General features: G+C 38.9%; 1 protein-coding gene and 1 long non-coding RNA gene across 3 annotated transcripts in view; both read left to right on the top strand.

Annotated features, from left to right (window-relative positions):
• LOC126375612 (uncharacterized) overlaps positions 1-26,392 on the top strand; it is a 180,656-nt gene that overhangs the window by 153,198 nt on the left and 1,066 nt on the right. The window lies entirely within an intron of this gene.
• Positions 681-25,668, top strand: LOC126375464 (histone acetyltransferase KAT2A). Of its 2 annotated transcripts, XM_050022397.1 has the most exons (20): positions 681-905; positions 1,332-1,507; positions 2,412-2,541; positions 3,497-3,642; positions 4,197-4,421; positions 4,795-4,844; positions 5,758-5,923; positions 6,887-7,025; positions 11,722-11,802; positions 13,307-13,482; positions 14,320-14,452; positions 15,265-15,337; positions 16,512-16,587; positions 17,771-17,915; positions 18,760-18,920; positions 19,570-19,647; positions 20,175-20,297; positions 20,877-20,967; positions 23,741-23,867; positions 24,501-25,668. In XM_050022397.1, the coding sequence occupies exons 1-20, from the start codon at positions 830-832 to the stop codon at positions 24,565-24,567; spliced, it is 2,439 nt and encodes an 812-aa protein (XP_049878354.1). In that variant the 5' UTR covers positions 681-829; the 3' UTR covers positions 24,568-25,668. The 2 variants fall into 2 exon arrangements, with proteins under 2 accessions (XP_049878354.1, XP_049878355.1); XM_050022398.1 differs by lacking the exon at positions 11,722-11,802 and having other exon boundaries at positions 682-905.

Below are 26,392 nucleotides of genomic sequence, written 5' to 3'. Positions count from 1 at the left end.
ATACAATAAGTACACAAGACATACTAGGTAGATTCATCCACGGAATAGAAGAAAATCTCCTTCTATTCTGTGAGTTCATCATATCCATCTTACGACTTCGTGTCAACAGTAGCTCGAAGATGTCTTACTTGTGTCTCTGCCTACCCGATTACGGATTACGAGCCTAAGTTTATATAATATATACAACGCAATAAAAAAAAACTTCATTGCACACACAGGAAAACAAAGATACCTTCCAGAGACATCATCTCTAGAGGTATTCCGTTTTCACAGGGTCCGCTCACAAAACCTCAAGATTTCCAAGGAAATCAACATACATAAATTTACACTCATGATCCCTAATGGGGTGGGCAGAGCCACGAACAATCAGAAGACATCAAAATAAAATGTATCAATGTGTTTCAGGATTGATGTAGGTACTTCGGGATTGTGGAATTACTCATAATTCTATAAAAAAAATAGAGATGCTATTCAGTGCAGTTAATTAGGCATTAATTAAATAAAGCTATCTAGTGTGTAAAGTGTAGTTTTTAACATCAAAAAAGCAAACATTAACGTCTAACAAGGCCCTCACGCTCTAAAGTGTAACGGCAATGTAACGGGCAATTTTGTCTATGCACTATTCCGAGTCTATGGATTTGCAATGGCAGACTGATTTCGTGACGTCATTTGACGTTTGCTGAAACGGACGGGCGCTTGGCGCTTGTTTGTTTGGTTTATTTGCAAATAAATCGACGTAAAATGTGTTTATAGTTCCTGTACCTGAATAGTTTAAATCTCGGATACGTCCACGAGTAAATTATACAAAATTTTCGCAGTCCCGTCTCTAATGACCGACGATATCGACATATCTCGGAACATGACGAGTACTGAAGCAGATTCATCTCAAACACACGGACACGAAGGTAAATAAACAAGAATATTTAACAGTTTAACTATATACCGAACTTATAAATAACCTTGCATCAAAAATAAATAGTAATATTAACCTATGCAAGCAAACCGAAACCTCTATTGCAAAACAAACTGTTTCCCCTCCAATTTGGTTCCTAGTAAGTTCCAAGTTCACTTTGGTCAGTTTTTGTGTTATTTATGATATGTTATGTATGCAGTGGACCCTCTATGTTAAATAACCTATAAAACATAGCTGGCAAAAATTGTATTGTAACATTACATAGCTTTTCAATGCTATGTTATATTAAAACTTCAATTTTATCTGTCCTAATTCATACATACATACAATGTTAGATAATTTATAACCAATTCATCCCACAATAGCCAAGGATTAATCAAATAGGACCTGGTACATTGTGTAATCCACATATCTCCAGCTTCGTCAAGCGCAGCCTCAGAAGAGAATGCCTCTAGCAGCAGCTCGGCGCAGGCCGGGGAGGGCCAGCAGTCCCGGCAGTCGAACCTGCAGCGCATCCAGCAGCGCAAGCAGCAAGTCTACAACTGGCCACACAACAAGAAGCTGCTTAAGCTTGCTATATACTCCGCATGCCAGGTAACATTTTCAATTCAATTCATCATCCTGTATACTTGGTATCAACTCAGAATCATGCTCTGAATCATCCCCTTCAGTATTTGTTACGGTGTCACTAACATCCTGTATAAATACTATACTGTCTCTTAGGAATAAAAATCCCTGCACGATATGGTGTAGTGCTGTAGTATTTGTCTTTTGTGAAGTGATGGTTTGATCATTAAATGGTGTAAACTATGAGGCTGGCATAACCACCAAGAGTGAGCCACTCTCGAGCCTCTATAAAAAACAAATAAAAAAAATATCATCAATCAGCCCGCATCATCCCACTGCTAGGTGTAGGCCGCCTCCATTTGGCACTACTGTTTCGGATCCTGCACCTCATTCACAACTTTCATTTTAACACTGAGTTGCTGATCAATTCAATTAGAAATTTAGATGTTATGTGTGACGTTATGTATGTTTCCGATTATTTGTAAATTGTATTCATTTAATTAAATTAAGATATTCATTTCTTTATTCATAAAAAAATGACAACTAATATTTCCATACATTATTCCTTATTCTATGATGTTACATTACAATATTATGATACATCACAAAATTATATCTTAACAATGTACACAGGTTTTTAATTTGAGATTTTCAAGGATTTAGTATCAATCTCTAAATCTAAACAATCTTGATAACTATAGAACATGTTTGATAAATATTATAGATCTTTGTCCTTTAGTTCATTACTAAAAAGCCTAAAAAAATGGTTTTCAAGCAAGTCTTGTTGTGAAAATTGAGACTAAAGAATGGTGTTATATCAAACATTATTAGCAATAAAAGCACATTCTTTTGACCACATCTTGCTTTATGATGACAAAAAAAATCAATAAAGAAACCTTATCATCTTATCTACAAAATTCTTCACCAACAGACACCGGACTGCACCTGCAACGGTTGGAAGACCCCGGTGCCCCAGGCGGCTGTGAAAGGCAACACCCGCGCCGACAACCAACCACTAGCCAGCTTCAACGACCCCTGCCGGAACTGCAACCACATACTGGGTTTGTTTACATCATCATAAATATCAATGACATGGTGTAGTGCTGTAGCATTGATCTTTTGTTATGTAAAGTGACCACCATGAGTGACTCAAGTTGTCAAAAAGAGTGACAACATGGAACGAGATGTGCCATGTTGTCAAAACGAGTTCGTGGTTACTTTGAACCTCGTCATCTCCTGAGCATTACCCCGTTTTTCACAGGGTCCGCTTACCTAGCCTGAAAATTTGACAATGTCAGGTTGTTACTTTGTACTAGTGATGTGCCGGATCGTTAAAAATGTATATCCGCGGATACGGATCTGAATACGGATATTTAGTGTAAAGATCCGCGGATACGGATCTTTATTTTCTTATTCGATATTATTCGATTAGTGTCGGCGCCCGCGACCTTGAAACGATAGTTGACGTCTTCGCTCGCCGCAACTCCAGGCAGGACACGTTTTAACTAGCATTGCGCGGGTAGTACTTTTGTTTTGGTTATGGTAAAACAATCTGAATGGAATTTTATAGTTTTTTATTTAATAATTCTACTTAATCACCTGAAAAAGATCCGCGTGAAAAGTAACGGACACGGATACGGATTTTTCTTTTATCTCGGATATCCGCGGATACGGATACGGATATTCGGAACATCACTACTTTGTACCTGAAAATCCGAAATAGTGAGGCGCAAACACATATAGTAATTTTCTTTTTTTTATCGTTTTTGTGCCCATGCGATCGGTGGACGGACGATAAGCAATTATTATTACTTATTACTATGAGACAGACAGGTGTCGCGCAATAAAAAGCAGGCCTATGTCCTAGGACACCTCGACATATAAATAAACATATAGTTAATTAATAAATAATGTTTAACTATGTAATAATGTCGGTAAATAAGGCCTGTTTTAATTTTATTCTATTTATTAATGTGAAGAAACCATTTTCTAAATAAGAAATCCTTCGTATTGCAGAGAAGCATGTAACCCAGTTGCAAGGGTTGCCGGTGAGCGAGGTGAACCGCCTGCTCGGGGCCGTGGTTGACGTTGAGAACATCTTTATGTCCATGCATCGGGAGGACGACCACGATACCAAGAGGGTGTACTATTACTTGTTCAAGGTAACTGATATTTTTTGCGCTGTGAGGTCAATGACTTCACCACCTGGTTTCACGGTTATTGACGGCCTTCGCTGTCCAGTCGTCTAGCGTTGAGCTCACTATCTAGAGGCCCCGCGTTTGAATCCCGTTGGCGACATATCACAAAGACATTGCAGGCAGATCATCCAATAGGATAATTTCCAACTAGTCAAATCAGTCACTTTTTACTAAACGTTAAAACACGAAATTACTATGGAATTTGTATGAAAAAACAACCTGTGATGTGATAGAAAAAGTGACAAAATGTCGCACTTATTATTACATTTTTCTTTATTAAAAATTCATAAAAAAGTTAAATAGAAAAATAAAGGAACGTTTTTTGTCACCTTTAAATATATATGTCTTAGTAATATATGTCTTAGTAATTATAATTTCATAATTTATCTTTGAGCTTGAAAACTACCCAATTGTCCGATAGTAAAATGATTTGTGCATTTGAAATATACACTGAAAGAAATATGAAATGAACGGCTTTTAATGAATTTATTATTTACCAAACGCATTTTTTCTTTCAGCTTCTTCGTAAATGCATCTTGACTCGTACGCAGCCGCGCATCGAGGGCCCACTCGGCCAACCTCCTTTCGAGAGACCCTCCATCGCTAAGGCCATCACCAACTTTGTGTTGTACAAGTTCAACTCGCTGCCCCAGAGGGAATGGCAGACCATGTACGACTTGGCTAAGATGTTCCTCCACTGCTTCAACCACTGGAACTTCGAGGCGCCCAGTGTTAGGAAACTGGTTAGTGTTGTGCTGTTTAGTCTATGATTCAAACCTGTGCTATAAAGTTAGTCGCAAGGCTGCGCACTTATGCGCAAATGTCAAATTACAATATTGCCTTTTTAGATGATTGTTTTGTGGCCTTTTTAAACTCGCTCAAACAGTGGTGCCAAAGTTATAGTTCAATAAATCAATCATTCTTTATTGCACAAAGACATAATGCATGCGTAAACGACATGTGCAAACCAATAAAGTAAGCACAATAGGCGGCCTTATAGCTAAACAGCAATTTCTGCCAGTCAACCGCATTGTTCAGACCTTTTTTGCTTTCTAACTTTTTGATGATAGGTCGTCATTTTGGGATATAAATCAAAACGCCTTTTTTATATTTCAGCAAGTGTCAAACCCCGAGGATATTTCGGCATATCAAATTAATTACACAAGGTACGTATTACTATTTTTTTTTCTTCTGAATATGGAGGATGGCCGGTTGGTTGAGGGAGATAGTAGGAGAACACAGCACAAGGCAGAGTAACGAAGAAAAGTTAGCATTTTAACTGTTGGCTTATTTGACAAGAATTGTTCAAAAGATGGAGCATTATTTAGTCTTCAAAATAATCTTAATCTTAGTGCTGTGTCACGATAGTATCGATTTAAATGAGCTATCGATACTATTGTTTTTTTAAAGTATCGATAGTGGCCTATCTATGCTATTCGCAACACTAATTCGAACGCGGAACCTCCGGGTATAAGCCCAACGCTCAACCTTTTTTTTTTTGACGTGACTTATTGTAGATTTGCCGCAGATGGCATTAACTACTTGGCTGGACAAATGGGGAGCGCTGTACGCTCTCACCCGGTAACGCTCAACCAAAGAGTTGGAAATGCATTATAGTAACTCCATACCTCCCCCAAGCAAGAGAAGTATGTCAGGATCGAAGCAAATGGAATTCCATTATCTCTGCTTACCCTGGTGAGAATTACACACACACACGAAGACACAGACGAAGGGTAGCTTGTCTGTCGGTCTTTTATAGGATACACTTCGGTGAGTGTGCGCAGGAACTTCACGAGTTAATTCCACCCACTCCATTCCATCTACGGACAACTGTAACCGCAGGCATTTCATCCTTATGTTTGGATATACCACCAATCCGTACGAAGTTTTGCCTCTTCCTTTTTGATGCGAACTGCAAAGGACTAGAACTGTCTTCTTATGTCTGTTTTTCCTACTCGTTATAATCTGGGAGTCTTCAAGACACATCGACACTTACCATCGTGAGGTTGTGGTCAAACGTGAGCCTATTATATAAAAAAAAAATGGGCGTGAGTTTATGTATGTATGTACCTCATCCAGATGGCTGGTGTTCTGCCACGTGCCAGCGTTTTGCGACTCTCTCCCGCACTACGAGACGTCGCTGGTCTTCGGGCGCACGCTGCTGCGCGCCGTCTTTAAGTCGGTCTGCCGCCAGCTGATGGACAAGTGTCACTCCGAACGAGACCGCATGCCGCCCGAGAAACGGGTAACACTGAACAACATTTCTTAAGCTGGCGTCATAGAATAAAGAATAACACTACGTATAGAACGGACATACTCCGCCCCGCACCGATTCGCCTCAAACCCCCGCCTCCTAAATAAACCCCTTTAGCCTAAATGACTGTTAAGAAGTAGCGAGAGTAGTAGGGTGGCATACAGAAGCGACTGCCTGTCTGACCTTCCAACCCGCGATGGGAAAACCAGACCAATACAGAAAATGACCACATAGAAGCAATTCATCTCAAAAAGCAATATTGCAATTTGACATTTGCGCAATAGCTATATTGCTTTCTTAGAAGAATTGCTTCGATGTGGCCATTTTAACCACCCAGGTCACATACATAAATGCATTTCTCAGGAATGTGGGTTTCCTCATGTTTTCCTTCAGCGCTGAGCACGTGATAATTATTTATGATCCAAACTTTAGGTCTGTGCTGAGAATCGAACCTGGAACCTTACAGTCAGAGTCAAGCGTTCTTCCAACTGGGCTACCACGGTTCCTCGACTATATACAGGGTATTATTGACACCGTAACGAAAACTTTAAGGGATGATTCAAACCATGATTCTGTGTAGTTATCAAGTGGAATTTTCCATAGAAAAAGTATGGAACAAAAGATAATTTAATAACACACTAAAATTTCATGAATTTTCTGACAGGAAAATCCACTTGATATCAACTCAGAATTATGTATCAAGTGGAATTTTCCACTGCAAAAATATAGAATGGAAAATAACTTAAAAAAAATACGTGAAAATTGCACTTAATTAATATTAACTCACAATCATGGTCTGAATCATCCCCCTCAGTATTTGTTACAAAGTCACTAACATCCTGTATTAACACAAAAGTATTTTAGGTTCAGACCTCCAAGGTTGTCTGAGGGAAGGCATGTGCCCAGCAGTGGGACTTAGGCTATTTATATTTATGTTATGTATTTTACCACCAGGTATTAGTCCTGACCCATTTCCCCCGGTTCCTGGCGCTGCTAGAGGAAGAGATTTTCAGCGCCACATCACCAATATGGGACCCCGAATTCAAACAGATGCCACCAAACCACCTGCAAGCGATTCTCGACAACAAAACGCGTATGTATTTAAGTTGTTTTTTACTTGTCTTGCACGGAAAGCTTTGACGTCATATTTCATCCACTATTCATATTTGTCATCTACGCTTGGGAATGCAAATGACTAAGCTTTGCGATTCATCAATTCGATTTTAAACCTCAGTGTACTCAGACACAGATATAGTATCGATATAAAAATAAAAATTAATTTATAAATATTTTTTCACTTTATTCCATAGACAATTGATGGATGAACATTGCATAGATAAATATGTGTTCACTAAATACAAGACAAAGTATTTTTTTTTTACAAATAACAAAAAAAGCAGCGCAATTAAAAAAATATATAAATTTTCTGAAACTTAGCACGTTCTTCATTTACGAAGATCATTAAAAAAAATACAGCACCCTATTATTTTTCATTTACTCTTTATTTCGCTCGCCATAACTTTTAAATCATGCGACAGAATGTCGCACTTATTATTACAGTTTTCTTTATTCAAATTCATAATTAAGTTACATACCAAAAAGAAAACGTTTTTTGTCACCTTTAGATCTGTCTTTACTTAGTAATCAGAATTTCGTAAATTATCTTTGACCTAGGAAACTACAGCGCTATCTATATTTTATTTGAAGAACGTGGCTTGAAAATTCCCTTATTGTCCAATTTGTCCAATTTGCTTATTAAACGGTAGAAATATAGTGGTAATCTCATTCTATCAGATAGTGATTACATTCAAAACGAATCGTTTATTTTGACAGAATACCTTGTCTGTCTACCGCCACGGAAGATTGTTCTCGAATATACGTTACATATATTTTTATGCTTATACACAAGTTTTAATGGCTTCTTTGCCCTTCAGTCCTCGCGGCACGGCAACTGCGCGCGGCGCGAGTTATATGAAGAGCGTTTATTGGTCAAAGCTCTCAATATAATTCGCGCCGTGCGCGTCCCGGTTGTCATGCAGGACCTGTAGTGACCTTATTTTTCAAACTCGCGTACGAAAATATATACTTGTCTCATCTTGCAAATGACAAGTTCCAATGTGCTACGTGAAATGGGTATACAATTTCGAACGTGACTTGAAGGCGACTGATTCAAGATAAGGCTCACGGCTTTGTACCGCTACGCCCCGCACTTTCCTCTTATATATTTAAATTTATTAACTATCTTGCAGTATCTATCGGGGGTGATTTGTGGGGTTGTTAGGCGCGACAGAATCAAGAGACGAGGTGTGGTAGAAGCACATTCTAGAAAGATAACTCGTATGAAATCTGCCTGCGTTATCAGAGAGCCTAGCCAATTTGCAAACGTTCCGATGAGCACAATTAACGTAAAACCCGTCGAAATAAGGTTGTTGTAAAGTATGAAAAGTTATACGTTTTCCATTATACTTCCAAAATAGACATACATTGATAGACCACTGTGAAATCGGAATCGAAACTCGTTGAAATAGTTACAGCGTAGAAAGAAATTCCAGAGCTAAAAAGAAATGGCAATAAAAAAGCGTAAAGCCACGCGTTCATAATGTTATAAAAACTACCGCCAAGCTACAAATGCTGTTTTGCTAGAACGGGACGGAGCATTCCCCACCACTGACTTTAAGGTGATTCGTTTTCCATACAAAAGTTGATGCAGTGCTACAGGAAAACGGATAGAGGAATATTGTTATAAAACCGATAAATAGTAATATTTTGGTGTATTATTTTCGCAAACTAACAAAAATTTAGGGTCCGAATACGAGAAGTACCATATTTCAGACCCTCAATTTTGATCAATTCTACATTTGTAGTGGTGCAGATTACAGTGTATTTGCTGAGCGTGTAGAGGTGTCAATGTTAGTTTGTGTACGTGATAGTTTTTTTTTCTCTAAAGGCTTTGACTACTTGACAAGTGTAATAGAATGTCAGTGACAATTTATAAAGAGATTTTGTATGAAGAGAATAAATAAAAAAGTAAATATATCATGTGTACCATAGAATAATCTTGTAAAACTTTAAGTATGTAACTAAATGAACAACCTGTATCTGTGAACGCCAATCCCTTCCTTTAACTAGTTTTTCGATGAGCGATAGGTAGTCATACTTCACTCACACTTGTAAACAACGTATCAAAGCGATGTATTTCTTGTTTTTGGTAAATTTTATATGCATACCCTCTCTGCCTGCTCAACGGCACTTTATCTATCTTTTGTAAAAACATTTAGTTCTCATGTTAAGTGACTATGTATAGTTTTTTTATGAGAATAAAGTTCTTTAAACTGAAAATACTACAATCTGAGAAAAGGAATATTGGAAAAAACATTTTGTTTTAACGCCTATTATTTAAACATTTTTAAATAATGGGTAAGTACCGTGTTTTAAAAGAGGACATATATTGTAATAAAAAATCAATAAGTACATAAAATGAAATGGCTGTATGGGCATAGTTCCCTTTGCCTTACCCTTCGGGGAAAACCAAATCAAAAAAAAAATTGTCGCATTTGCCGGCCTAAATAGTAGTCATTTTTAATTAATTGTTTTTCATCCAACATACAGATTTATTTATATTCTCTTTGCCGCGGACTTTTTGGTGGAAACGGGAACGGGAAGGTTGATTTCTTCGTTGAATAATCTAAATAATCAATACGAAGTGGTGTTTTGTAGTTAATGATCACATTAAGTTAGTCGGAAAACATTCCCGATAGTATTATTAAATCGGAATATTCAATAAACAAAGTGTACCTATCTATTTTCGCTTTGCGCCAACAAGCCGCTTACTTCGTTTAGGGTTCGGAGTAGGAGTCTGCTCCGAGGGTGGGGGCTTAGGTTTCATCATTTCATTAATCATCATCAAGAAAAAAAACACAAGACATGGCTGTATGGGCATAGTTCCCTTTGCCTTGCTCTTTGGAAAAAAAAATAAGATAAATTTTGAAATTCTTATTTATAATAAACAAACATCACAGACATCATGACAGATCTAAAACTAACGAAAATCTTTTTTCTTTTTTCTATTTGACTTATTTATGAATTTTAATCAAGAAAACTTGATAATAAGTTCGACAGCAACCAGTTCAGGTCCCCGAAACAGCCCATTTCAGGCCGCGTATATATGGAAATACTACTTCAATACGTTCCAGCCTCGTCTTTTTTTAACGTCCTCGTTAAAAAAAGACGTCCTAACCTGAACTAACTAACCTAACAATAAACACCACGCGTAAATATAAGTTCAGAAATGCGCTGCAAGTCGTCTGGACTGGGCGCGAAAACAACATAGAATTCGTTTAGCTGCTAAGGTGTCCCGCATGCTATCACCAGCTGTCACTGACATACGTATGAAGTCCCGCGGATTTTATTGGAACTAAATGACAAGTCATAATAATTATATGCGGATACTGCGACATCAGCGCCGTACTTGCGGGACGTCCTGAAGCGCTATTACATCTTTCAAACGCGATGCGACAAAGTTTGAACCGACGCAATTTAGGAAAAATCTACCTTATTATTACTGTACTGTGATCGTTATTTGTAAAATCATACAATACATATACACAATTCTTTATACACAATATAATTATTATGACATATTGTGGACTTTTCGGTAGCCCTACAAAAAAGGAACAATTCAACCATACGTTGTTTTGTTATATCTCAATGGGCTCAGGCAGTGTTTTCGCCGAAAACTCCAAGTCGGCTATATTTGTAACGATAATTATGTTTGACATTCATCATCATTTTTGAACCATTTTATAAAAAAAAAAAATACTTGTATAAATTATATACCCTAAAGCACGCCCATGAATCACTCTACTCATTGGTGAAAACCGTATGAAAATCCGTTCAGTAGTTTTTTAGTTAGCCGCATGTTCACTGATGCGATTAATGCCTGTTAGAATTTTACAAAATAAAAAATACGGAAATTACGGAAGGTACTTTAGTGCAAAGTACATTATTGTATAATTATAATATTGGTAAAAGTAATACTTTTTGAAAATTCCGTAACAAATAGACGGCTTCGCCAAATTCAATTGTAAAAAAAAATACAAAAAGTAAAAACATTTAAAACATGCACTTGGGTTTGAACCGTGAAACTTAAGAATGGCGGCGACTGCTTTACCAAATGCGCCATTTAGAAGTTAGAAGTAGACTTCAAATTATGCATCTCTTTTAATAGCTAACCTAGTTCGCATGTGTGTGTGACAGCTTCGTGTTTGTACACAAATTGAAATGACACCAACATTTGATGCAATGTTTCAATATGATATCTGCAGTAAATACTTCAAAATTGTAGCTTAACTTAAAGATAATGTATGTAAGATTTCGCCACCTAACATTTCACTGGGTCAGAACTCAACACTAAACGAATAAATGGAAAAAAATACGAAAACTGCAGAAGTAACGCCATCTGCTGACGCAGCGTTACCTAGCTGACTGAAACGCATCACCTTAACTTTTAATATCTCCGGCGTTAGATGAGATATTGGAAACGGATTTCAGAAAAATCTTCAGAATTCGCGAATAAATTGATGAAAAAAAGAAAAAATCCGTCAAGTTCCTTACGACCGTATGTGATGTATACCTATGAGATGTAACATTTCACATGAATCACAAGATAGCGAGTGGCGAAAAAGTATCGTTTGCAACTTAGCTAGCCGTGTGTATACCTATCGTCCACGCGTCGACTCTTGTCTCCCGCGACATAGCAATCGCGCCTATACCCGGGTTGTTGTCGACAGCGGCGCGGCGCGGGGAGTTCGAGCGAGTGACACCAGCTGGCGACAGCAAAGATGGCTTCACCACCGTCACACTATCCTCAGGTGACCATTCATACATTATATCATTCATTCATACGGTCACGAGCATTAATATGTATACACTTTGGTACCATGTCACATTAACTTTTTTGACAAATTGAACTGTAAGTCTCACTAAATGTCAAATATGTTAGTGCGACAGAGTCCTAAAGTGGGTACATTATATTGCTCATGACTGTACATACACTACATGTGGGTGAAGTTTTGAAAGTGCCTGTAGATAATTTGACACATTTTTTTAATGTTTTTTTTTTTAACATTTTGTCGATCGGATTGAACACTCTTGACGCCAATATTTGTATTTTAGAACCAAATTTTTACAAGAATATTTTCAAAAAATCACCCATATCATTATCATTCATTCATAAAGCCAAACCGAAAATATAAAACCTTCATAACACCCATTGTTATACAGAAGAACTATTTTAATTAGATGAGTTCCCGGCTAAGTGGTGAATGCCCGCCGCGGACGAGTTGCTGAATAACTCAATAAAGGTAGTGTATAAACCAGGGCAGAGAACAATATGTATTCGGCAAAAATACATTTTTACACATTGTTTAGTGGTAGTAATTAACAATTGAATTATAAATAATGCCGAAACGGCTGAAGCTCAGCAAATGCCATAGCCGAGCTGTAGCTAGATTATAGCAACAAGCAAGGTTTCATATTTTTGGTCAAGCTTGTCTAGGGCTCACTACCACCCATAACATACATATTCACTAATAATTAAAGTAAATAATTAATTTTTAAAGAGATTCAAGTCAAGCCATTTTAAATAATGGTCATTGAAAATTTAATTTGAACCAATGTTGAGTGTTATCAATGTTTTTACATTCACATTTACATTCATTTATTATAATTTATCATAAAAAAGCCTAGGAATTTTTAATTTATAAATTCTCATAAAGGATACCAAAATGTTTAAGAAACCATATTCATATCATTTTACGCTTTCATCTTTTAAATATATTAATCTTTGCTTGCTGATTACTTGTTTTTGTGTTGTTTTGGAAACGTGTTTTGTTGTTTGATCAACGAGAATTGACGAACCCCACTGTTGGGCAAAGATTACCATGGCATCATATCATTATCATTTGGTTTATTATCACCGGGTAAAGCAGGTATCCCATTGTGCCCCGTTATCTACTTATTGTACGATAAGTTGCAAAAGTCCAATCAGTTTCTTGCAAAGTAATAAATTAACTGGCTGCACTTAAGACCTCCTGGTTACACGTCGTTTCTATAATAGCCCAAAAACACGTACAAACACATTTTTTTGAAATTGTGACAACTAACCAACGAATACGAACCTATAATTCCACCACTGTTACAAATAAGTCGCTGGGCTCAGTGACTGCACTTTTGCTCTTTGATTGTACTCAGATTGACACAAAGATATATTGATTTTATATATCCGTGCTATTTGGAAAACGCGTGACTCACTCCGTAGTGTCACGGGTGCAAATCCTAAGGGCTTTCAATCCACTTTACCCGCCTTAACTCTAGGGTCGATAAAACAAGAAGGCCTGAAGCGGGGGGCGGAGTCTCGCTCGGGCAGCGAGCCCGCGGGCGCGGCCAAGCGGCGCCGCGTGGCCGACGAGACCGGTGAAGACGTCAGCGAAAGAACGGTCGCTGACATCGTGGCCACCATCAACGACCCTAACTACATGTGCGGCCCTGATGTGAGTACATATATACAGAAGGTTCTCAATAGGCTAGCTACCAACTAGTCATATCAGTTACGTTTTACTAAACGTCAAAACTGAATTTGTATTTAAACCTTTCGCGATAGAATTAGAATGCATAATTACGTAAAAATAGGTCCCAGTCCTATGGGTCAGGATCCTAATCACACACATACGAGGGGGGTAGTCAGGATCCTTATCACACACAGATCAAAGGTTAAAATCACACTGTGATGTGATAGAAAAACGTGACAAAATGTCGCACTTATTGTCACACATTTCTTTATTAAAATTCATAAATAAGTTGAATAGAAAAAGGAAAACGTTTTTGGCATCAGTAGATCTGTCTTTATTTAGTAATCAGAATTTCATAATTAATTTGTGGTCTAAATTTTTACGCGCGTTAAAATTAATTTAAAAATATTTAGGGTTTGTTGAAGAAAATCACATCTTCTCTTCTTCTTATCGTGTGGGTTGTGAGTTGGAATACCAACGTCATCAACCCTGGTGTCAGGGAAAATCACATTAGAAGGTGATTAAAAAAAAGCGCTTTCGTGGTTTTCTCCAACGCGACGATAATATAATAGAATTGAGTATTATTCAAATTTCAAATTCAAATTCAAAAATATCTTTATTCAGTAGGTAACATAGTTACACTTTGAATCGTCAATTTTTACATAACGAACGTCTCATCCGCCTAAAACTACTGCAGCTTCTCACAACCTGTATAGCCGGGGAAAAGAAGCTGCAAGAAAAACCTCGGCACAGGGCCCTAGACGTTCTTTAAAAAAATAAAAATAAACATATATATTAATATGTTGTGTTGGATTACAGGCGTTGTTCCAAATGCAAGCGCCTCGCGACGAAGCGGCCAAGCTCGAAGAGCAACGCAAGCTGATCGAGTTCCACGTGATCGGCAACTCGCTCACCGGGCCTGTCAACAAACAAACCATGCTCTGGCTTATAGGTAGGTCATGAATTACTCCATCTATTGATGAAAACCTATCCGGTCTTCTTCAGATTGTGGTATCAGGGTTACTATTGAGCCGCCACATGCCCCAGACGTTACTCATGTAACGACGAAAATATTATGTGTGTACGTAAAAAATGTATCTCTCCTGCCGAGAAACTGTGAACACAATACAAGACAAACAACAAGCATACTTAAATACAAGAAATAAAAATAAAATTGCTATTCAAAATTCTAGATTAAGTAAATTAAATTCATCGTTTATTTATACGTTTTTACAATAAAATACTATAATAGATAATATTTTAAATTTGTCAGAAAATAAACTTAAAGCTCATGTGAAGCTTACTTTATGTAAAAAAAGCTTAATATAATATTAATGACTACCTAAATGATAAAAATGTCTGGTATTGAATGTGTTCCTCTAGTTATTGAATAACTTGTAATGTATACCCTCATTGGTTTTTAAAAGATGTGTTGCTGTTGCAGTTTCTTATCATTTCTTCTCCTCAGCCATAACACCTTGCGAAATGACGTAAATTCAAAAATGTTATATTGACCTTCAACAAGATTATCCATGATAATTACGTTGAATAAATGATTCTGATTTCTGACTACATACTTACATCAGTAAATAGTAACCGGGACCAGCGGCTTAACGTGCCTTCCGAAGCACGGATCATCTTACTGTCGGACAATCAGGTGATCAGCCTGTAATGTCCTGACCAAACTAGGGATCACAAAGTGGTTTTGTGATATGAAACTATGACGTATGACGATAGGCTGATTGAAGTGTTGTGTATTTGCAGGTCTTCATAACGTGTTCTCGCACCAACTACCGGAGATGACAAAGGAATACATATCGCAATTAGTATTTGATCCGTAAGTATCTATTTGCGGCTAATCAACATTGTGAGTGTTAGAAGAATAGTACATTGTCCACAGAGAGAGAAAGAGCGACCGTAATGTAGGCAAAAAGGCGCCGGATAATTTTATTTTTTTGTTTTCGTTTTCCCTGAAGTGTAAGGCTAAGATAACTATGCCCATACAGCCATGTCTTACGTATTATTTTTTTCATGATGATTAATGAAATGATGAAACCTAAACCCCCACCCTCGGAGCAGACTTCTACTCCGAACCCCAAACGAATTAACTTAAAAGTCCGCATAAACTTTAGAGTTATGAAGCGGCTTGTTGGCACGAAGCGAAAGTAAATAGGTACACTTTGTTTATTGAATATTCCGATATAATAACACTGTCGCGAATGTTTGCCGACTAACTTAATGCGATCATTAACCACAAAACACCACTTCGTATTACTTAGATTATTCAATGAAGAAAGCAACTGTCCCGTTCCCGCCAAACCCGGCGCCGGATAAAAAGGCTCAAAAATTCCTTTAGGCAGATATGATCAGAGTACAAGAAAGAACAATTTTAATCAAAAAGCAGCCAGTGTCCTTAGTATTAAAGAGTTTTTACAACAGGAACATTCCGCCTTGGGAATATTTCCAGAAATGGCACATCTTTGGCCTTAATTCACCCTAGTTGGTAATCGTATTTTCTCTCGAATAATGAATAATGCAAGAATAACGCTTTTACTGCCCTTAAAATAGCAAAAATTGTTGTACCATTTTCATACTGAAAATTCATAATTATATTACAATAATGAGGAGTCGTGCGCGATTGTCATTTTTTTTTATAAATTATACATTCTGCCATTTTGTATTTTAACGTGTCACAATTTAAATTTAGAAAGCGTTTTGTGTTTTCAAAAGTAGAACGGGCATTTCCCGCGTAAATGTAGTCATAGAGTAAGAAATGCTTATAGAACGGCAACTCCCCCCCCCCCCCAGCGTCTGAATTAGGTTTACCTCACCCCCTTTTGTCTTACTTTAGTCTTCCATCGTATGACGTCAGACGTCACGTCACACACAGATGCGCGTGTACGATAACGTCAATGTAGTGTCTGTGTAAAACGAGGGTTTTTGTATGAAGTGTCCGGGGTGCGGTATAGTATAAAAACATTGTAAAATAATTTATAAATAATTGTTTACAGGAAACATAAGACGTTGGCGCTTATCAAAGAGGGGAGGCCGATTGGTGGTATCTGCTTTAGGACGTTTCATTCTCAGGTGAGTTCAAAACATTTACGGGAAACTCACACCCGTAATTCGTAATGGGATGGGTAATTAATCAGAAGACAAGTTGCACTGATGTTATGTTTTTTTTTTTATTCATCATCATCCCCCTAGCATTATCCCGTTTTTCACAGGGTCTGCTTACCTAACCTGAAGATTTGACAGGTCCGGTTTTTTACAGAAGCGACTGCCTGTCTGACCTTCCAACCCGCGAAGGGAAAACCACCCCATACAGGTTAGGTCACATACCTCCGAAAATGCATTTCTCGGGAATGTGGGTTTCCTCACGATGTTTTCCTTCACCGCTGCCACGCGATAATCATTTATGTTCCAAACATGAATTCGAAAACAAATTCAACACTATATTCTATTCTAATCTAGCCTACAAGATCCCACAGCTGGGCAAAGGCCTCCCCTTCCTCTTTCAATTTTTCGCGGTCCTGTGCGTACTCCGGCCAGTCCCTCCGGCAAGCGTCCAAGTCGTCGCGCTATCTCTTTCGAGGTCTACCTCGACGCCTGTACCCGTCATGAGGCACCCAATGCGTGACGATCCGTGCCCATCGCTCAGAATGCATGCGACAAACATGCAACACCATATTACGTTATTTTTATTATTAATCATAAGTTTTTCGTAATGGTTATAATACCCTTATTTCTTTAAGCTTTTGTATTGGTACCATTAGTAATCGATATGGAAAAGCGCGGTCTTCTAACACAGGTCTTGGCCCCGATTCCTGCAGACACCTCCTAATTTTACTTTAAGTTACTTATACCGCCGAAAAGGAAAGGGACGGATGATTGACAGCTCTTAATTTTAGGAAGAATGAGTAAATGAATGAATAACCCGGGCGAGTCAAAAAGGTATCTCGCTGGTATGCAAACCGTTTGACGTGTGTTGTCAACATAATTCTGTCGGGTTATTGGCCAGTGTAAGATTTTTAGATTGTTGCTTTAGATTTGTGCTTAAAATCGACGTGTGTTCCATAAATTTTATGCTTGTCGATTACCCGTCCCTTTCCTTTTCGGCGGATAAGAAAATGACAGATATAACTTAAAATGAAATTAGATGGTATTTACAGGAATTAGCACCGTTGTTCACTTAACAGAAGACCGCTACATTTGGCAATGATTGTGCATTTTTGTTCAAATAAATAAGTTTTTCAAGTTATATTTGCAGGGTTTCAGCGAGATAGTATTCTGCGCGGTGACATCCAACGAGCAGGTGAAGGGCTACGGCACGCACCTGATGAACCACCTCAAGGACTACCACATCCGGAACAACATCCTGCACTTCCTAACCTTCGCTGACGAATTCGCCATCGGTAACATGACTAAATCATAAATCCTTATCGCTCTCAATGAATAATTGGTATACTTCGCGAAATGTCCCTATCTCATCATCATCAGCCCATTAACGTCCCCCACTGGATGGATAGGGAGATCGGGCCTTAAACCATCACGCGGGCCCAGTGCGGTTTGATGGTTATTAACGACTGCTAATGCAGCCGGGACCAACGGCTTAACGTGCCTTCCGAAGCACGGAGGAGCTCGAGATGAAAACTTTTTTTGTGTGGTCACCCATCCCATGACCGGCCTTTGCGAAATTTGCTTAACTTCAACAATCGCAGACCGAGCGCGTTTACCGCTGCGCCACCGAGCTCCTATCTCAATATCCCTTAAATATTCCAACAAACATTACATACAATGAGGGACTTTCCAGGCAACGTTCCTCAAAAACAATATAGATGGCGCTGTACAGATTTTCCTTCGTTTACCTTCTACTTTCATGGATAACAGACATGTGCATCTTTCATCTTTGTTTTTGATGATGATGATGATGATGTTTTTGGGTTTTTATTACACCCAGACACAATTACATCTTCCACCCATTAATATTCTGATCGAAATAAAGAGAACAATATAGGTAGCAACATAATTCTATACATAATGTGATCCAAATATCTTCCGCCATTACATTGTATTTTGGAATGTACCCGAGTATTGAGAAAATAGGTAATTGTCACGTTTAAACTGAACAACGCCGTCTATATTGTTTAAGCCACGAAAGTCCCTCATTTTACTTGTAATTCCCTTTTACACATTGCATTCATTTTACACATTACATACATTTTACTTGCAAGTTATCACGTAAATGTTGTATTGCAGGGTATTTCAAGAAGCAGGGCTTCAGCAAGGACATCAAGCTGCCGCGAGCGATGTACCAGGGGTACATCAAGGACTATGAAGGCGCCACCCTCATGCACTGCGAGCTCAACCCCCGCATCGTGTACACGCAGTTCACGACCGTCATACGCAAGCAGAAGGAGGTGTGTAGTCCTTTTTTTATATTTTAGCATTTTTTGGGGCACAGCTGAAAATCAGCGTTGTGGCACTCCCTCAATGTCGGAGTGTCACAACATCTTGCTGAGCTGACGTCCCTTTTTAGTGGTAAGGTTTAAATTCATTATTTTATTCACTACTCTATTTTGTGTACCTACCTACTTATTTCTAAAATAAATAAGATTTTCTGTATCTATGTCTGAAAAAGTAAGATGATTCCTTGCTTCGGAGGACACGTTAAGCCGTTGGTCCCGGTTGGTAAATCACACACATGATTTTGCGTTTTGACGCTTAGTAAAAAGTAACTGATTTGACTAGGTGAAAACTAGGCTATTGGCTACTTGAAAACCTAGTCAAACGAGATACTGTTTTACGAAATGTCAAAACGAAAACTTTCTTTGGAGTTTGTATGGAAATACTGTCCTGTGACGTCATCAATAAAAGCGGTCAAACGTCGTACTCATTGTTACTGACTCGTGAATAAAATTCGAAAATGAGTCGAAAAATAAAATGAGATTGATTTGTGATCATCTTAGGCTGGCTTCTATTTGTAGATTAGCATTTTATAATTTATCTTTGACCCAGTCAAGGACCCAATTGAAATAAGAATCATAAATATACTGATTTCTATTTCAGATTGTCAAGAAACTAATTGACATGCGACAGAAAGAAGTTAGGAAAATTCACCCCGGGCTCACGTGCTTCAAGGAAGGTGTAAGTGTTATTGCTTTACAACATCCATCAGTGCGATGGAATCTTCTTTCTGAATACAGGGTGGCCCAGAATTTCACCTTTAAAATGAAAAATTAGATAGAGGGGCTCATTAGCTACCATAAACACCCCCATGTATATTCAGGTATTATTTACGGTGAGAATTTGGTGGAATTTGCTGTCGGAAAATTTATTAAAATTTTAGTGTTTTTCTTTTTATTATTTTCAGTCCCATATTGTGGTTTAAGCTGCATATTATATAGCCTACATTTGAAATAAAAAATAAAAATGGCAAATTTAAAAAAGCGAAGAGTCGCTATACGTGTTCGTTAGTTGTTGTTGTTCGATTTATATTACAGCGCAACAAAAATTCACAATCTTAATGACTTTATTAATTTCCGATAAAAAATACACCCACCATACCATTGTTTTTACTCAAGGAGACATTCTATTTTTTTTTCATTACGGTGTCAGTAACTCCGTTTATAGTGTATGAGTCCACTCGTACTGATGACATGGCGTGCCCCCAGGTCCGCAGCATCCCCACGGAGTGCATCCCCGGGCTGCGCGAGACGGGCTGGCGGGCTGCGCGTGCGCCGCACGAGCCCGAGCCCGAGCCCGACCTCGCCGCGCTCAGGAGCGTGCTGCACGCGGTAACTATTTATTTACTATCGCAATATACATGCACACTATAATAAAAAATCAATCAATTAGTTGCGTCTGCCACAACGTAGTATATTATTTACTCAAAACACATTTTACTCTGTAGATAACCAGTAGAATTTCAAGTGTTGTTCCTAAGATGTGCTATGAATGATAAACAGCCGATGCCGATGCTTTTACTGTGTTAATGGCCACGATTCCTGCAGACACTTCTAAATTTTATTTTAAGTTATACCCGTCATTTTCCTATCCGCCGAAAAGGAAAGGGACAGATGATTGTCAACAAGTTAATTTTAAAACGAATGAATAACCCGGGCGAATAAAATAGGCATCTCGCTGGTATGCAATCCGTTTGACGTGTTGTCTACTTAACCCTGTTTTAGATTACTACTTAAAATTGACGTGTGTTGCATAAATTTTATGCCTGTCGATTACCTGTCCCTTTCTTTTTCAACGGATAAGAAAATGACAGGTATAACTTAAAATAAAATTAGATGGCGTCTGCAGGAATTGATACCAATATATTTTGTATATGTATATAATAATATTTTGTATATGTCCGTTATCAGGTAAAGAACCACGCGGCTGCATGGCCCTTCCTGAAGCCTGTGGACAAAACTGAGGTTCCGGATTACTACGACCACATCAAGTATCCCATGGGTATGTTACTTCATACGTAATAGTGTATTTTACTACGTACAGTGCGGGGTGTGCTCAAACTTAATTTTAATTTAAGTAAATTGTTGATATATAATCACACAAAATCAGCCTTATTTGAGGTTCTGCGAGATGATGAATGATGTGTGAAAATTAAATATGTTTTTATATTGTTTACACCTAAGTTTCATATGTTTAATTATATTATTGTTTATATTTAAAGGTTCACGGCGCATTGGCTTCGCACTGTAAAGTCGTGAAATGTAAATAAATAAATAAATTTTACGCCCGAAAAAAGGGTATTCATTAACAATCTATACAGGGATGTTAGGGAGCTCCGTAACCGTAACCGACACTATCGGATATCCGATATAAAAAAATCATCCGTAACCGAATCTGAAATAAAAGTTTCGGATAATATCGAATAGGAGCCTTATTGAAACACGTTATGACAAGTTGTTTTGGACGACTGGCCGCTTCCAGTGCCGACACACAAGCCGCGCGCATTGTTTGTTTTTTTTTTCTTCTTTTGTCGTCCACATTTACAACTTGCCGTTATAAATAAAACCAATTTATTATCTGTTTGTATTTTACTTTTGAAATTAATATCCGTAACCAAAATTATCCGAAATTAGCGGATAATCCGAAATAATGTATTATCCGTAACCTTATCCGGTACAATAATCATTCTTAACATACATACATACATACATTATGTTTATGTTGTTTATGTTTATGTTAGTGGGCTCTGTTTTCCGCATTTAGACTCTAAGATGGCCCATTATGCGTGAAATTGTTGACTACGTAAGCCAACCTATCTCCTTCCAGAAGCTCAGAAGCCTCCTGGGGTTTTCACAGGCTTCGCGGAGCGACCCCATTCCTTTGAGGATTTTAACCCGTTGTGCTGACACTCCCGTGCATTCCAGGATTACATGGGGGGCAGTTTCTTCTGCATCCAGACAGCCTCTGCAAAGCGGGCTGTCCGTTATCCCTAAGTTAAATAGGTGCTTGTTGAGTGGACAGTGACCCGTAATACTGCCCACTACTATTCGAAGGTCATTGCGGTTTAAACGAAGCAGTCGGCGAGTGAAGCTCTTGGATATCATAGGCATGATATCCTTCGACTGTCTGCATGTGGGCAGCTGTGCCCATCTGTCGTTGTGTAGTTGCTGGGTATGGTCCCGTACCCACGAGCGTAACTGACTGAAAGGTATCGGCAGGATTGGTTCGGGTCCATATACCCTGGTGTCTGATCCTCTCCTTGCCAGTTCGTCGGCGGCATCATTACCCAGCGATCCACTGTGCCCTTTAATCCACTGCAGGGTAACCTTGTTGGTTAAAGCCATCTTCTGCAGTTCTCTGTGGCACTCGTATATTAGCCCTGAGGTTAAGTTGTCACTATTTAGGGCTTGTAAGACAGCTGCGCTGTCTGAGAGGATTCTGATGTCATAACCCTTGACCTTTCTCTTCCTCACTGTGCTGGCGGCTTGAATTATGGCTACACATTCACATTGAAAAATGGAACTGTATTTTCCCAGAGCCACTGATTTTTGAATGTTTAAGTCGAGTGAGAAAACTCCGGCACCCGTCCCTGAGGACATTTTGGAACCATCTGTGTAGATGCGGAGTTCCCTGATGCCGGATTGATCTCGCTCTGTTTCCTGCAGACTTATCACATAGTTTCTTTCTGTAATCTGCGTTTGTGGGATACTGTCACATGGGGCGAGTAAAAGTTTTTGATGTTGTATTGCCCTGTCTAGAATTTTGGTATGTGGGCCTATGCCATTTGTATTCCATATCCCGGTGTTGCGAAGTCTCATCGCTGCCATCGTGGCTTCCTGTTTGACGATCAGGTCCAGGGGTGGCAAGCTCAGAATTACTTCTAGTGCTGCAGTAGGTGTAGTTCTCATGCAGCCGGTGATAGCAGAGCAGGCCAATCTCTGGAACTGCTGTAGCTTTGTAATGGTTGTGCTGAGCTCGGTCCTGGGCCACCAAACGACTGCTCCATATGTTAGTAATGGTTTTATCACGGTATTGTATAGCCAAAGCCTGATCTTAGGTGAGAGTCCCCATGTTTTCCCCATGAGCCGTTTGCATTGCCAGAACGCTATGCAGGCTCTCTCCAGTTTATTTTCTAGGTGTTTGTTCCATAGCAGCTTATTGTCTAGAATAACGCCCAGGTATTTGACTTCGCTACTTAATTTGAGATGTGTGCCGAAAAGTTTGGGTAATTTTAAGTTATCCAATTTTCGTTTGTTGGTGAAAAGTATAAGTTCCGTCTTGGACGGATTTACCGATAGGTTGTGCCTATTGCACCAGTCTTCGACTATTCACAAAGTACTACATACATACATAAACTCACGCCTATTTCCCACCGGGGTAAGCAGAGACTATAGAATTCCATTTGATTCGATCCTGACACACACCTGATTCTCTTGCTTCCTCCACATTCATCAATCGCTTCATACACGCACGCCGGTTCGGGTATTGAACCTAATCATCAATCAAATCATCAATCAACAATTAAAAAAATCAATCAATTTAATCATTCTTAAATCCGTATCCAATCTGTATCCGGAATTTCATATCCATTACATCCCTGCTCTATTACTAAAATTGTGATTCTCTCTCTCTCTCTCTCTCTCTCTCTCTCTCTCTCTATTTAAGAGCTCGGTGGAGTAACCGCCATTCCTCTCTAAATAAAAAAAAATAAATTGTGATTAATTTATTTTTGAATGAAAACTAATAATAACTTATGACTTTGTATTATTTGCAGATTTACGCACAATGGGCGAGCGACTGAAGGCGCGCTACTACGTGTCCAAGAGGCTGTTCATCGCAGACATGACGCGCATATTCACGAACTGCCGGCTCTACAACTCTCCTGATACGGACTATTACAGGTACAGTCATGAGCAACATCATGTACCCACTTTAGAACCCTGTCGCACTATCATATTTGACATTTAATGAGACTTACGGTTTAATTGGTCAAAAAAGTTAATATGACATTGTTTCAAAGTGCCATACGCCATAAACCACATCCTTTTTCCAGTGGTTGAACGTTATGCTTAAGATCCGAAGGTCCCGGGTTCGAATCCCGGTGGAAGCATATCACAATAATCACTTTGTGATCCCTAGTTTGCTTAGGATATTGCAGGCTGATCACCCGATTGTCTGAAAGCAAGATGATCCGTGCTTCGGAAGGCCCGGTTACTACATACTGATGTAAATACGCAGTCAATACATGAGTCATGTCAGGGGCCTTTTGGCGGCCCTGACATCAGGGTTGATGAGGTTGATAATTTACATCATAAACCACACGATAGAAGGGAAGAAGTTTAACATAATGTAAGCCCACGACTATCCTAATGGGGTATTCAGATGTACATCCGTCGCAAGATGAACTAAGTACCCACACCTCACTGAGCTTTCCGTTACACCGACGTTTTGAAATATACACCTATCTCTTATGAGTCGACTTAGGCACGTGCCAACATGAGGTTTGTATTGATGTTTTTTTTATTGATTTCTAGGTGCGCGAACACTCTAGAGAAATACTTCCACGGCAAGATGAAGGAGGTGGGCCTGTGGGATAAATGATCCGAGCTGAGCTACGACCGCCGCCTCGCGCAGCACCTGGCTGCGCAGACGCCGGCGGATCGGAAGCCCACGCCCACTATCTAAGTATAGCACTAAAATATCAATAGCTCTCGGTACACAGACGGCGGGCCGGGGCGCAGACGAGGTGCTAGTGCGGCGCTAGTAGTTGTTAATGCACGCAAAGTAACACAGTGTAACTAGTTATGCAGTGTAAGTAGTCACACAGTGTAAGTAGTCAGACTGTGTAACTCGTCACACAACGTTACTCGTCACACTGTGGGCGTCACATCGCCATCGCGCTAGTGCCCCGTCACGCCGACTCTGTGTCGAGAGTTTAAAGCCCAAAATTCACCAAAGCGGAGATATCTCCGCTTTATTCACTCCACTCCATTGTGTGAAGTAAATAACGAAAATATAATAATTACATGTAATACGGAGAGATCAATATAAGAGTGGAGTTCGGGCTTAACAGTTGAATATGTGAGGTGTTTAAAACTAGTGGACTCTTGGTGAGACAGGACATTATGAGAACTGTTATTATTCGTGTAAAACATACATTTGTACAGAAAAGGTGTTTAAATACGGAAATGGCACTACATGTAAGATTATATTTTTATTTAAGTGTGCCTAAGAAATAGAAATCAATTTAGAATATAAAGAGTAAGCGATTTGGATTTTGACAGGCATAACTGAGTTTTGGTTTGCTTAAACGCTTGTGTAAATTAGCAAAGTAAATTTAGTTGAAATTCATTATTTATTATGAGACGAGAAAGGTCGTTTTTAGTTAAATCGACGGATCGAATTATCGAAATATTGTATCCGCGTTTAATAGTCAAAAGCCGTCGATATAATTCGAGCGACATACCGCCGATACTGGTTTAACCCGGTAGAAGTCTTTGGTATGTAGATTTACCACTACTTACGCATACATTTTCATATTGTTATAATTGTAATTGTACTATGTTTGTCTCATACGGTGGTATTAATAAACGAATCTCAGCTGAGACTGCCCTCAAGATCATGCTCGAGTCTCTGTTTTTATATGAGAACTGTCACATTGACATGATCTTGAGGGCAGTCTTGAAGCTGAGATTAGTTTATTAATACCACCCATAGATAATTTATATCACGTGATTTCCAGCACGGAATAGGAGAAAGAGTTTGGAAGGTCCAAGTGAGCGTGAAACGCGCGTCGTAATAGCAAATAGTTCATACTTCCACTTCTTCTATCGTGTGAGTTGTTAGGTGGATAACCAACCCCATCAACCCTGGTGTCAGGGTTACCATTGAGCCGCCAAAGGCACCTGACCTGGCTCAAGTACCGACTACTAACTTGCATTAGTAAGTAGTAACCGGGACTAAAGGTTTAACGTGCCTTCCGAAGCACGGATCATCTTACTTACGGACAATCTGGTGATACTTCCACTTCGCACTCCACGCGTCCGCAAACTTTTCGTATGCTAAGTAATTGTACTGTTTTGTCGACTAATAATGCAAATATGCTGTATACGGTATGAAAATAATATGACTTAACTAAAGCAAATTACCTTGTAAAGACTACTTTAATAGTTTTAATTATGAATCTAGAAATAAGACTGTCGTTATGCGTCTGCCCACCCCGTTAACGATTCCGGGCGTGAGTTTGTTGGACGTTTGATTCTTCTAATATTATATAGGGTCCTATTAACGTTAAGTAGGTGAAAATAATATAAGGATATAACGATGTATCTTAATTATGCCACCAAGATTAGGAAAAAGAGAATAAAATGTGTCCTCTCTGCTTGTGTACTTTAGGCTGCCCGCCCACGACAGACAATCGACGACC

Source organism: Pectinophora gossypiella, chromosome 19 (genome assembly GCF_024362695.1).
Source record: "Pectinophora gossypiella chromosome 19, ilPecGoss1.1, whole genome shotgun sequence".
NCBI lineage: Eukaryota > Metazoa > Arthropoda > Insecta > Lepidoptera > Gelechiidae > Pectinophora > Pectinophora gossypiella.
This window is presented reverse-complemented; position numbering and strand designations above follow the sequence as displayed.

Coding starts and splice junctions, on each gene's coding strand:
- LOC126375464 (XM_050022397.1), top strand. CDS start 830: ATGACCGACGATATCGACATATCTCGGAACATGACGAGTACTGAAGCA. Junction 7,026..11,721: donor GATTCTCGACAACAAAACGC/GTATGTATTTAA, acceptor TGTTGTCGACAG/CGGCGCGGCGCGGGGAGTTC. Junction 20,298..20,876: donor TCAGGAGCGTGCTGCACGCG/GTAACTATTTAT, acceptor GTCCGTTATCAG/GTAAAGAACCACGCGGCTGC.